The sequence below is a fragment of the Seriola aureovittata genome, chromosome 15 (genome assembly GCF_021018895.1).
Source record: "Seriola aureovittata isolate HTS-2021-v1 ecotype China chromosome 15, ASM2101889v1, whole genome shotgun sequence".
Classification (NCBI taxonomy): Eukaryota; Metazoa; Chordata; class Actinopteri; order Carangiformes; family Carangidae; genus Seriola; species Seriola aureovittata.
Window position 1 is genome coordinate 10888857 of NC_079378.1, and position 14350 is coordinate 10903206.

The 14350-nt window shown below is 40.8% G+C and overlaps 1 protein-coding gene across 2 annotated transcripts in view; it reads left to right on the forward strand.

Moving 5' to 3' along the window:
• The window catches only part of LOC130182124 (gamma-aminobutyric acid receptor subunit beta-2), a 74554-nt gene that overhangs the window by 14345 nt on the left and 45859 nt on the right, over window positions 1-14350 (forward strand). For both annotated transcript variants that reach the window (XM_056396743.1, XM_056396742.1), the window contains one exon: window positions 11678-11898. In XM_056396743.1, the coding sequence (XP_056252718.1) occupies window positions 11678-11898 (221 nt within the window). The remainder of the gene's footprint in view (window positions 1-11677; window positions 11899-14350) is intronic.

A 14350-nucleotide genomic window follows, 5' to 3' on the forward strand; every position in this document is an offset into this window, starting at 1 on the left:
TACATTTTGATTTTAAGTTGAAATGCCCATTTTTTTACAGTGCAAAATCAGAAAAACCCCAACATATTATTGTCTTTTCAGACTTGTTGCTCAGGGTCTTAGGAGCTTCCTTTCTTCCTTTCTTCCCCTTTCTCTTTGATTCCAGGAAGTGACACGGTTGGGAAAACGAAGCTGAGAACAAGCGCTGCTATTGTATGTTGTGCTATTATGTTGAGTTTTACATCAGCACTTCTGCTAAAGACAAAGCCTGAAAGAGTTTCCTGCTTTTTTAAATTATTCAGGATTATAATTGTCAGCTGTGGGAGTGTATTCAAGGAAAAGATAAATCGAAAAGAAAACCTGGATGAGAGGTTTTGAAACACGTTTTGAAACGCTTTCCTTCTGGTGACTAAACTTTCTCCCCTCTTGCACGTGCATCGCCCGTGCGTGACGATCGCATGTAAGAAACGGGTGTCCAATCCTTTTGCATTTGCGTATGTGGTCGTATTCCGTACACTGATGCACTTAGCATTTCCTAAGTGTGTTCTATTTGTCTGTGGTGTTGCAATGCTAAGTGTTTTATTGTTTGGTAGGTAGTGGGAGAGCTTGCCAGGAAGACACAGGAGGATACAGTTATGTTTTATCACCCTTTCCCCCTCTATGGAAACGTATATATTTTATGTTCACATACAGAACAATGTAGTGTAAGTAATGTTTTCTGCTCAATATGTACCCAGACTGCTCTTTGTTTGATCAATATCAAAGTTTAAGAAAGGATTACAAAAAAAACTTTTTGTCGTGTTTTATTGATAGATTTTATTTCCAAAAGTGAAAATACTGTAAGCAAAAGTGGGATTGTAGAATTTTTTTTATGATTATTATTATTTGTTTTTGCCAATGGCAGTGACATGAAAAACAAGTCTATAATCTTGATCTCTCTCACCAGTTAAAGAGGTCAGTTAGGTTGAGTTGAGGAGAGGAACAACTCACTGGGAAAACAAATAAATTTGGAGATTAGTGCTGACCGCAATGTATGCTGGGGTTAGTATGAGATGCACTTTCATTTTGGAGTACTACGGGTATTAGGGCTTCTTCATGCTCACATCAAGTTATTATTGCTTGTTTTTGCATGTAAGACACCACATTTCGGTTGAACATGTTAAGTTTGAGCATAAAAAAACAATTAGAGTGGCTTAGTCCTCGAAGTAGGACAAAAATATGAAAAATATCATTGACATGTTTTATACATGTTGTATGTACACCTTCTGGTCAAAGTGCAAGCTGTGCATGAGACATGTGCCACACCTGCAACAGAGTGGAGGCGAATACAATTCCATTTTCACTGATATTCCACTGACCACACTGTCAGCTTTTTTTTTCATTAGGACAATTTCTTCTATATAAAATAGTACAACTTTCAGAACAGTTTTTCCCTGGAAAGTTTTTGACCATTTCCAGCACTGATTGTATCACACTTGCACCTCTGAACGTACATTTATCTCCTTTTCTATGAGTGCAGTTGCAAAAAATTTAGAGATTTCAGCGGTTTTCATTCAAGCCAGCTTGAATGAAAACCATTGCATTGAATGTTTTTAAGACATCTTTTTCCTGCAGTTAAAAAACAAGAAGAAGAAGAAGAAAAACACTGCTTTGCTTGTACTGAACAACGGCTTTACAGCGAGCTAGCCACTTTATGTCACACCCATCAATACTATTTTTGTGGGGTTTTTTTTGTAAGTGGTATTGTGAAGATGGACTGAATTACTTTCCACAATAACTCGTTTCTGTTGTTATCCTTGTGTATTTCATTGCCACACAAACACACACACGCACACACACTCTGACACCTTCCAAAAGCACCCCTGTGTCTCTTGTAGGTCAGTCCAACTGTGAGGAGATATTGCTTCTTCAAGGGTGTCCTTGCTCAAGGAGATACTGTATACAGGCCGATCAAATCTGAACTCGCAACACTATGTACATGGACAAAGAAAAAAGCCATACACCTAGAGACACACGGACAACACTTGCTAAAACTGGATTTGTGGTCCAGATACGCATTGATATCCAGTTTTCTGTACTCACTCGGGCTGTATATGTGCCATCGATCCACAGATGTCCGTATATTGCATTATCTCATCTGACAATGTGTAGATGTGGCGTGTGCTTCTTGGTACTCTGTTTGAATAGCAATCAGCTTTGTCCCTCAGTTCCCCAGACCTCCATAATGCATGAGGCGTGGGACTCCACCAGTGGATCAGTGTATTGGTATATGTGTTGTGTATGTGGGCTATAGTCAAAGGACAGCTGCCCATAACTTTAGCAGGCACCAGGAAGAAGGATTTAGGCAAGTTTGTCATAAAAGAGTAATACACTAATACGCGCGCACACACGCACGCGCACACAATCTCTTTGTGGTGGAGAAGCAGTAAGTGGGACAAATGGCATGCGCATAGACAACCCCCCCCCCCCCCCCCCCCCCCCCGCCTTCTCTTTGGCCAGCTAACCTTCCATCTCGTGTGAATGACAGCTGAGATTGAAACCTCCATCAACTTCCCCCAGTCTTCCAGTGGGATTCAAAAGCGCCCCAATAATCTGCGTCCCCCCCCACACACACCCACACACCCTTCACCACCAACCCCCTCTCTGAATTGCCACTCCACTCTACTCCTCTCCAGGGACACAAAAGGGCCTGCAGATGCTCCAATCGACTCTAATAAATTGTATGTAGGCAGTTAAGCTGCATGACTGCCAACTGGCAAAGCTGTGAACCTCTGCTTTGGGAGAGCACTGAGGGAGAGAGGGAGAGAGAGAGCGAGAGACAGAGAGAGAGAGAGAGAGAAAGGTTCCTCTAAATTTGATTCACCTTCAGCAGCGAGCTCTCTTGAAAGCTATGTCCAGGCCAGAGTAAATGATGAAAGAGTATGGAGGGAAAAGGGGATATATATATACAGAGAGAGAGAGGGAGAGAGAGAGAGAGAGAGAGAGAGGGGACACTTGGAAATAGAGAGAGAGGAGCACTGTGATGGAAAGTGAGGTTAGACAAAGTACAAGTAAACAAACAAGAGTCTGGGCTTTATTGAAATCTGTCATCTAGTTTCCAACATGCCATAAACTAAAGAAATGCTCTTGAGGGAGTAAAATACAAAAAGTGCACTGAGTCTAAGAGCTTTGGTCAGAGTAATGCCCCGAGACCTTAATAACACACAAAAATGCACACACAGACACACACACACACACGCACACACACACACACACACACACACACTCACTCACTGTCTGGCTGACCAGCAATTTTTGCAAATTATCTTAAAAGCACACATAGGCATCTACATATGCCCGTGTAAAAGTATATTGTAATTCTTTTCATATGATTGAATAATCGATGATTGTTGGATAATCTATTAATTATTTAATAATAGCTAGAGTGATACAAAAATTTTGAGGCCTCTATGAAAACAAAATATGAGATAAAAAAAACAAAAACAGGAACAATATAACAATAAATATTCATTTTATTTTCTAAAAATAACCTTGTAAGTGCTCTCTGGTGGACAGAGAATGTAATGACACTATTTCAAAATGGCTACTGCCCCTGTCATAGTATTTGCGTTGTTGATTTTTTTCTTCTTAAATCAGTTTAGATACTACAGTTTCAGCTTACAGTCTGACTGTTGTGTTAAAGAATAGTAACATTATTTATTCTGGAGCAAATGGGGCAAATGATGCCCCTGCAGCAGCCCCCGTATGCTTTCCTGTTGCAGATTTACTACACGCAGTGCACAAGCTGTTCCAGATACAGAGCTGAATCCCGAGGACTCGCTGCACATATATCTCCAGAGACTGGGGAATATACAGTATGTCACTCAGCTCTGTGGGGATCAGCATGTTTATTATTAGGCCATCTTTGGAAATGCTGTACCCTATGCCACCCTGTTGCTGACGGCATGAGGACCATGTGAGAAAGGAAATTGAAAGCCACTTGTTGTTGGAGGGCGTTTTTGGGAAGAACTGAAGTAGGTGGATGATAGAGTGCGGTATGGACATATGGCTGAGTGGTGGGGGATCACATTTCCTCCCCACTAAAGGTATTTGAAGGAGAGGAGGGGAAGGAGAGAGTGAGATAGACAAAGAGGATGGAGGCAGAGGAGGATTCAGAGGCTGGCTGCTTTCGGATTCAGTCCTACACTTCAAGGTCACTGCACTATAGAAATAATTTAAAGCAACATATACCTCTTTCAGGTTTACAACCCCCCCACCCCAAAAAGAGAATATTATTCAAGATCAAAATCACATCGCAATCACACGTTTTGTCAATGAATAAATAAAATATGCGGTCCATTTTTGCCAATCAATAATTTGGTTGACCTGAATGCAAAATATGCCATTCTTGGAAAAGAATTTACATCAGTGAGCTCTGGGGAAGAGATATTAAAATCAGATTCTTTTGCAGGGCCCTTCAGAACCAATGTAGCACCTCAGATCCAACACCTGTCATGTTCTCTATACAGCTCCCTTGGCTGTGTGCTGTTTAGTGGTAATGATCTAAGCCATTCACACTCTCCTGCAATGTGTTCTCGTATCCCTTTTTTTTTTTTTTTTTTTACCCCTACTGCATGCAAATAGATGCAACAGGAGCTCCTCTGAGAATCAGATGTGTAGATGAGGAGGGGGGATGTAGGAGAGAGAGGGGAAGCTATAGGGAGAAACAGATGGAGGGAGATTTCTGTAAAGAAATGAAGGTAAATGGGGAGAAAAAATAACACATGAAAGAGAGGGAAAAAAGGAATGGATGGGGCAGATGAGGAGAGGGATAAAAGAGGACGAGAGGGGAAAGAGTAGAGGGAGGTCATTGCTGGTGCTGAAATCAGAGACTGGGAGTGAAGAGCTGTGAGAATAAAAGCAATTTGCATCACTGCTCCACTGAGCCTTCCAATGCCTTTCATTTACCCCCCCCCCCCCCCCCACACACACACACACACACACACACACACACACACACACACACACACACACACCACAACCCCATCCCTTCCAGCAAACTCGCCACACCATTCCAAAGCTAGCTCCCAAATGGAAAACTGGCATCAAGGGTAGTGGGAAGAAAGAGACATATAACCAGCACTCACTATTTACTACACTGAAGTTGCGACTCTAGTGGCTGTATAAATGATAACTCCTGTCTGTCAGGAGTGAAGGCCAAAGTATGACAATGTTATAAAACATGTTTTATTTGAACCATGTTTCTTTACCTAATTTTTTTTTTGTTATTGTTTTATGTTTTTTTATGTTTTTTTACCCAAACTATGATCTAACCTGCAATGGTTCATTTTATAGCCACTTGGGGGCAGCAGAAACAAACCTCTGAACACAGTATTGACATATTAGCATCCCCTAACTTGATAGGGGCAAATTTGTTAGCAGTCACCTGTTGAAGCAACATCAGAACTGATTTCAAGATGTGTTACTGTCCATATATGTAAGTCCAATATTCACTCTCTGTCGTTCGTCTCTCTTAACTGCTGAGGGAAATACAGGGCTGCTTAGCGGCTACATTCTGTTTGCTAACTTTGCCTGTCTTGGTTCTGGGCAGGTAGTGTCCGATCATTTCTTTGCTGAAAACAGCTGCCTGCCAAGGCCAAGAATGAATGAGTGTGGACCAAAACAGTAAAGCTGTGGGACCAAACCCAAACCAAAACAATGAGCTGAAAAATACTAGCTCTATTTAGAGCCTAGGGGAGTTGGGTCATAATTCTCTGTGGCTTTGTCATTACAAGCAGCATTTACATTAGACATAGTGATTTCATCCAAGCTTTTTTATTATAAAAATGTAATTATAGCCACTACAACCAAATCATTTTTATACCTAAATTAATCAAAAGTTTAATCATGGTGGAAAATTCTTGTGTATGTCTGTTGTGAAAGTAATGACAAAAAATGACATTTTATTGATTAGTTGGCTACATTAGGACTTACTTACTTACCATGGAAATGAGATTTTCTTTGTAAAGTGTGAATTAAAAATGACAAGACAAAGACAAAAAAAGACGAAAGCAAGTTGCACCAATTGAAAGATTCACATAGCAGAGTTGAGAGTTGGACTTGTAACACAGCTTCAGTCTAATATTCGTTTTTCATGCTGTTCTCAGTCCAAAAGAAGCCATGTAGTACAGGGGATGAGATGTGACGGGTTAGTAGACAGGGCAGATTGGAAGATGACTGTGGTTGATGAGGTCAGAGTGGGCAGCTTGAGCATCCTTTTCTGTTTTGATAACTGTTTTTTTGTTCACTGCTGTTTGCCAAAGACATAGAAGTTGGATGTTGCTTTGGTTTTTTTTTTATACTGAGAAAACGCAGCTTCACATAGAGGCTGAGACAATATATGGCACAGATGAGTCTTTACAAGTCTTTCCATTAGAGCAATGTGAGATGGTTACTTACTAACACTTTTGGCATCCGTGAGTCTGCCTGGCAGTCAAATCATATCAGGCTCAAACTGCAATATCCATGGCATGAAATGCCAATATGAGATTTGTACAATCAGTACAATTTGGCTGCCTGAAGGGCTGACTGACCAAGCATATACTGTAGCCTGGATATAGAAACGTCTGGGAGCTTTGTCTCTGTGTGAGAAATCTGTCCACACAATGACTGTGGCAGTAAAATGTACCTTTTCAGTGATGGAACACAAACTTGTTTCAAAGTTTGAAGGATCACTTTTTGGAACCCAGAATCTGAATGGGGCTATGTGTACACAGATCAGTTAAGAAACATAGTTCTTACCCATCCCCACGACGCAGCGGTCAATTCACACTTCTAGACACTAGTCTAGACTTAAACTTTTGTTTAATCAGTTCTACTCATAGTTAATTAGTTATGATAAACAAAACACTGTGTCACTGAAAAAAGTGACTCTTGGAACCATTAGTTTTCCTTATCCAATGTGTATTTTGGAGTTAAACAACTATACTTCAGACTTCAATTTCAGAGTTGATTTTCCTAACTGAATTTGAGGAGTGCTAAACTAAAGCACGCTGACATTTTATCAGGCTTCATCAAGGTATTTGATTTAATCTTAAAAAGAGAAGCCAGCAGCAGAGGGGACCTGAGCTGAACCCAAACAACTTTAAAGAACATTTAGTTCCAAATATAGGTTGTTACATTTGCCACTGCAACTCAATATTGCAGTAGGAACAGTCTTATTTTGCTTTGCAGCACTGTGTTGTTATGGTGGAAAAACAACTTTCAAACAAAAGTTTAAATTTGGAATACATAAAACAATTGGAACAACAGGAACGTTTTATTTCCATAACAGAGCTAGACTACCTTAAGTGGCTTTCACTCAGCATTTCTAAGTGATATATGAAGGCACCTGGACTTGGTTCTTGAAGACAAAAGGCTTCAGTTAGAATTGAAGAAGAGGTGGAGGGTCTTCAAGAGCCTTCATATAGCGCTTAGAAATACCATGACATGAATGACTAAGAATCTTCAGAGACGTATTCACTCAGCATTGCTCACATCAGGAGGGACTCTGGTCATTAAAAGTATTTGAGGCTTGACACCGGTTCATATAGCTTGGGGTAAGATGACTCGCGACGATGAGCAGGTCACGGTACTTATTTCAATATGTGCTGGCAAATAATTCTATCCTATTCCATTCCATCACTTGTAGAGGTGGCTACAAGCCACTGCAGAGCGGTGATGACAGTACCTCTTTCAGTGCAGCAGTGTATGCCGCCGGCAGACCAGGTGAGCGGAGTCAGCACACCATATGGAAAATGATCTTTCAGCACCAGATTCCTCCTCCGGCGGCGGGGGGAACACCCATGCAGGCTTTTGATGATGATGATGTAGCTGCAACAGCACAGAGCTGAGCAGCAGCATTAACTGTACTTGTTACCTTTATTAAAATTCAGCACAGATGTAGTTTAAGGCGCATACATTTTATGAAATAGGAATAGTTGGAGGGAAGAGGAATAACCTTAAAAAAAGGAGTATTCACTCCACCGATGATGATGTTCAGGGGTTTAGATAAAAGATAAACCGTGTACTGTAAATTTTCCTCTTCAGGGAAGGAAACTTTCAAGTTCAAATTTCACTTTTTTAAAAAAGAAAAACACAAGCAACACTGATCATAGACAGATTGTTTGGGCTGAATATATTTTTTGTTTAACAACAAGTTTAACAAGACATCTTCAAAAGGAGGAGGCATATTAATGCAGTTGGAAGCGTGTAGCGGAACTGGAAACCAGTTATCAGTTGCAATGGATTCTCACATTCTGTTTCAGCTTTGAGTGTGAGAATACGATGATCACTCTGTGTTGTCCTCTCCTTGCCAGCTCGGCTGCACAGCATATTCTGCTGCTCATAAATTCACCATCATTCTCCGGCATCACCCCCTCTTTCCATTTCTCTCTCTCTCTCTCTCTCTCTCTCTCTCACTTTCTCTCCAACATAGTTTATGTACTGATGCTCATTATGACTGTTGTTATGACAGCCTCCCTTGCACTCACATGCACACACCGCCGCTGCAGTTATTCTGGTGATTTACAACCTCCTCCGTCCACAGAGAGATAAAGAGAGATGTACACTATAGATGTCTTTGAGGAGAGCTTTATGTTCACGGTAAACTAGCCACAGTGGTACCTCCACGGGGCCCGTCCCACAAAGCAAACCACAACTTCTTCGAGCAGGCAGAATTGCAATAACAGGCTCTCTGGGATGACAATGGAAACATTCACTCAGTTAAATAACCTAGCTGTCACCCCCCCCCTAACTTTCCACGGCTACTCAAGAGTACCACAGATTTGAAAAGCAGTCGGAAGCTTTGTGCATAAGCCAGCATGCCTGATGGGGTTTTTTTTTTTTTTTTTTTTTAGTGATGCAATACACATGACTCATGTTATCTAATCTCCGCTGTTAGAAAGCAGTGAGTAAGCGTGTACAACGCACAGTGCCAGGTGAACAATCTTCGATCCCTGTTCAGCCCATGCTGTGATCCCTGAAGCACAACAAACACACACACACACACACACACGTACAGCACAAGTTTCTGTATATACTCACACGCACAACATGCACTGATACACACATGAAGACAGTCGTATTGGGAGGATATGTGGCGCATTTTCTTGATGTAAGGGATGTGCTTTTTTTAGCGGTTTAAATGTACAAATTTCTGATGAAACAGGAAGAGGTATTGTGCGTGTGTGTGTGTGTGTGTGTGTGTGTGTGTGTGTGTGTGTGTGTGTGCATGCCCACAAGCAGGAGAAGTAAAGAAGCCTCCCTGACGTTTCATGTGTTTGATGCCTGTGTATCGATGAGTGCAGAGGAGATAGTTTAGGGTGATGACGTGGCAACAAGCATCTCTTCAGCCACACGTGCTGCACAGCATTCCAGAAAGAGCGCATAGTGTGAGCTGTTACATAACCACCAACCAGGGATGGAACTGTTGGGAAGGCAGCACGTGCCGTCAAGAATTCCATCGGTGCAATTGTAAAGCCACACAGATATGAGGATTCAGTTGTTTGATGGGTGATTTTTTTTTTGAGAGATGTTTTGCTGTTTTGTGTTAGGAACCTGCTGCTTCATTTTGGCGTCAGTCTTTGAACATCTAATTTAGCCTCTCCATACCACTCCAAATTATTTTCTTCACACCATCCTATGTAAGGCATTCCAATGTTTATATCGGAATGGCAAAATTGAACTTTCAACAATCCCATGCTGCGTTTGACCCCCAGATCTACCCAAATCATTATATTCCCACTCCAAGTCCAATTATAGAGCTGGATGTAGTAGAATTGCCACTCCGCTATTTATGACTTTGAAAAATTCAAAGTCATAACTCAAACTCTTGTTTGTCGGCACCCTGAGCCAAATAAGGTACAAACAAAACAACAACATGACAAAACCTATTTAAGTCAAACAAGGATTTCACTGAGAAAAGCTGCTCCCATTTCCCTGACTCCATCCAGTCAATATCCAAGCCTCTGGTTCCCAAGGTGCTGTGGGATGTCAGATCTGTAGCCGACGGGCATATTCAAAAATGCATGTTCAGCCTCTTTGCCAGGAAGTGGATGTGCCAGTCATGACAAAAAAGTTCCCTTAGACAGCAAGTTTATTTAACTTAGTTTTTCATGGATGATTGGTAGGCTTCTTACTTCAGTGAGCTACATGAGCATCTGACTGCTGGCTTGACTGTTTTATCGTGTCCTAGATTTACCGTCAGGGAATTTCACTGCCAGTTTTCAAACTTCCTCCGTTCGTTAATAAAATATTAACCTACTGTAGGTTTTTTTTTTTCCCTGTTTTTATGTGTGTGCATGTACATCGTGTTATAACAATAGAAAATATGCACTTGGATGCTCAGTGCAATCCTGAATTTGATCACAATCAGTGATCTGACTATGAATTTGAATTAGAATTTTAAGATTACAATGCATTGACTGAACTATATATTAGGAATTTTGTTTGTTTGTTTTTTTTTTATCTCATGAAATAGTTATGTTTTCACATTTTTTCATTTCCCTTGCTGTTCGCAAATCTGATTTCCTGATTTGGCGCATTGTCTCCACCAACTGCCGATAATCATGGCCCGTAAGCTCAAATACGTATTGCATTGCATGCGCGCAGAAATATTGCTCTGCAGCATAACCAGTGGTTGGAAACCTCCACAGGGTACCTTTAAGTGTCCCAATAAATTAAATGAATAATATATAATAAATACATAATATGAGCTAGCCTTAGTAACACTGCTGCTGGGAGAATGGATATTATGTTCATCAGACTTTAATGCCTGACTGTGCTATGTAAAGCAGACATATACAGTCCCTCAAAGGCTTTGTGCTGTCTGTGCACGACTTGATGTGATGTGAGGGGATGGTCTACCATTCTAGTTCTGGGAAGAACAAACAGAGGGAAATGGGTGAATATGTTATGCAAGTACGACATAGTGCACTCATTTCACAAACAGCACTTAATCCCAGAAAGACAGCTACTGACAAAGCAAATAGAGCATATAGGAGATATTTTGTAAAACAGATTTTTGAGGTTGCTCGGAGGGTATTTTCATTTGTCTGGAACATGTGGTCTCTCTATCTCTATCTCTCTTTCTCTCTCTCTCTCTCTCTCCCTCCCTTTCTTTCTCTTCTTTGTGTGTATGTATGAATGTCATATACACACAAAAACACACACACATTAAAACCAACCGAGCAAGCCACGCACATATGCTTCACCCCCTTTATCATAACAGACCCAAACTGACAAACACACAACACACACACACACAAACACACACACACCAAACCCAAACCCATCTGTCTCTCTATCTCTGTCTGTCTCCCCTTCTTTGATACATACACATTCTTTCACACTGTCTGTCTTTACCTCATGTTTCTATGAATGGAAGGAATTCCCCATTGCTTTGTACTGAGTTTTTTGTACTGTACTGCTACTGTTCCGTTTGCTTTTAAGTGAACTTCATCCAATATTGAAGGCGAGTCTGGTCTAATTTGAAAGCTTGCAGTGGAGCAGCTGTGTAAAATGTTTTGCTTTTTTGGAGTAACCGTCCCTTCAATCTCTTCTCTCTCTCTCTCTTCCTCCCTCTCTTGGCCGCGTTCCCCCCGACTTCATCTGTCTCCCCTCCCCTCTGTTTTTCCCCCCCGTCTCCGTCCTCCTTTGCTCCCTCTCTGTGCACTTACAGGACTACACTTTGACGATGTACTTCCAGCAGGCCTGGCGAGACAAGCGGCTGTCCTACTCTGAGATCCCCCTCAACCTGACCTTAGATAACCGGGTGGCTGACCAGCTGTGGGTTCCCGACACCTACTTCCTCAACGACAAGAAATCGTTCGTCCACGGTGTCACAGTGAAAAATAGAATGATCCGACTGCACCCGGACGGCACCGTACTGTACGGTCTAAGGTGAGATTTTAATCTCTTGGAAAAACACTTTTGACTACACAACAAGACTAGGGGCTTAGATATTTCACATGTCCAAACAAACAGAAAAAAACAAAAAAAAAAAAAAACATATCTGCCACATGCTGCATGAATACGGCACCAGATAATGATAGACTACGCTGCGCAAATTGTTGTAATTTCCACTTCATGTTGTCAAACACTTCCCACTTAATCCTTTGTACTTTCTATTTTTAAAATCAAATAAACAACCTGGGAGGAAAATCAAACTTCTACCAACTTTAATAAAACAATGAGTCAACAATTGCTGCATTGGTCTCAGTCAGTAATTAGCTCATTAGAGCCAGATGAAAAAAACTACTGATGTGAGGTGCAATATCACCCCTGAGTGAAAACTATAATGTTGATGAAGTGACCTACTTGTGTCCTCATTTGCAGGACATGTGCACATTACCAACTAAATGCTTCTGTGGTACTAAACTCAACTCCTTTGCAGGGACTCTGCATAATTTACATCACCACCAACAGTATGAAAAAGTACTAAGAATATTTACAGGTGTAAAGTATTAAGTTTAACTGAAATTAAAATGAAATATAACACCCAGGAAAGTTGCAATGCTTACATCAGTTTGCTAACCGGCGCGTGCGTCAGCTGCAGCTTGAAAACCTTCCTGTAAATGTCATGTCAGTTAGTTTAGATGCTGGTGTGATTCTTACTTTTCAAAACCACTGCTAACAGAACACAGTCTGCCCATGGTTTCTAAGCTGTACAGTTACTTTTTCTCTCTTATTTGCCCTGTTATTGCGCAGTTTTCCGACTCCAATGTTAATCATATACGTGCACCAATACACCGCTGTCAGAGGCTGAGAGGAAAAAGAACATTTTTTGATAGTCCCTCAAAGACCTTTTCTTCTTCCATTCAATCATAAAATGCTCCGAACAAAGACGTGAACATTGACAATTTGAATGCAGTCTTGTCAGATGATTGAAACATCATTCATCTTAGTAATGCATCCTACCAAAGAACAACTAAAGAGCATATGGTTGTACTTTTTAGTTTCCTCAAACGTAGTGTGATGGATGAGTTTGTCAGACAATGACAGCTTTCAACATTCAGCAAGTTTTTTGACACATTCCCAGCTACAGACTGGAGTGCAACTTTTACCAAACATCAGGTTTGATCTTTTTCTTTGTAAACACTTCTTCGTGGAGGCCACTTTCCCCAAGATGAGACATTTGCATATTTGATATGTTGATATGACACGTCACAACTGTTTTCCTGTTGCCAAAAACAAACCCCACTATTTTATTCTATGAAATGATTGACCCGTTCCACTGAGGTTCAACCTCTCAAAGTTAACATGATGACAGTGCACTTCTCACACCTCACTGATGTCTCATCAGTTCATTTTGCAAATAGGTCTCTGATGCACAAACTCTATAAAAAGTTATTGAAAACCATAACATCTTAATGGCCATCATGGCAGCGCATTGGCACTGCTGTGGGAGAGTGAAATGAAATAGAGAGAGCGGGAGACAATGAGACAAAGAAGGAGAGAGAGAGAGGGGCGTTAAGGAGACGATTAGAAAGAAATCATGCCAACATTGCTCTCTTTGGTCTTCTTCATCCATGTTGTCTGTCTTCATTACTCACACACTGCCCCTGTTACAGTACTCAGCATGTTATAATTAGTTCAGGTTTCTTACACAAGGTTACATTATGTCTCTTGAACTGCCTCCACGTCAACCAAAGAAACATCTCTGCCAATATTTGTGTCGAAGTTCAAGTAGCTCTGACTCCAAACAAAAGGCTAGATAGTTGGTGGATATGGTGAGTGTGTAGGAGGAGAAGGAAGACCAATCAGATTCTTTAGAGATAAAGAGATAAAGAAAAGTGGTTATTAAAGAAAAAGACAGGTTTTAAGAAGAGAAAATAAGCCGTCTAAGAAGAGAACTTGCCCTCTTAACATGATATTTTCTTTGACTAAAGCTGGTCTCTTTCACATTTTATTCACCGCAGAACTAGTGCTAAGGCCTTGAGTTTTTTCTTCTCAACAGGAAAAAAAGATACAGTTCTGTATTATAGTCCTCTTTAAAAAGCTTTATAACCCTTTGACTATTCTTCTGCTGAACAAAAGCACAGTAATTAGATCCTTGGGTGTATTGTTACGACCGGCACCATGTTCTTCAGGTGAATCACAATTAGACTTTTTACAATTGTTTTTTTTATGTTCATTGATGCATTTTATTGCCTCCAGGATAAATTAGAAACCCCCTGGTCAAAACCAAATCCTCCTGTCAAACTTTACTGTGTCGGTTCACTATCATAACCATTCCTCCTGGATCAAAGCTGGAGCTAATGAAAAAGCAAAGCATTACACATCAGATTCCTACACACAGTAAACACAGCATCAAGAAAACTGCTTGGTGGGTTTTGAAGTTGTTTGGTGATGT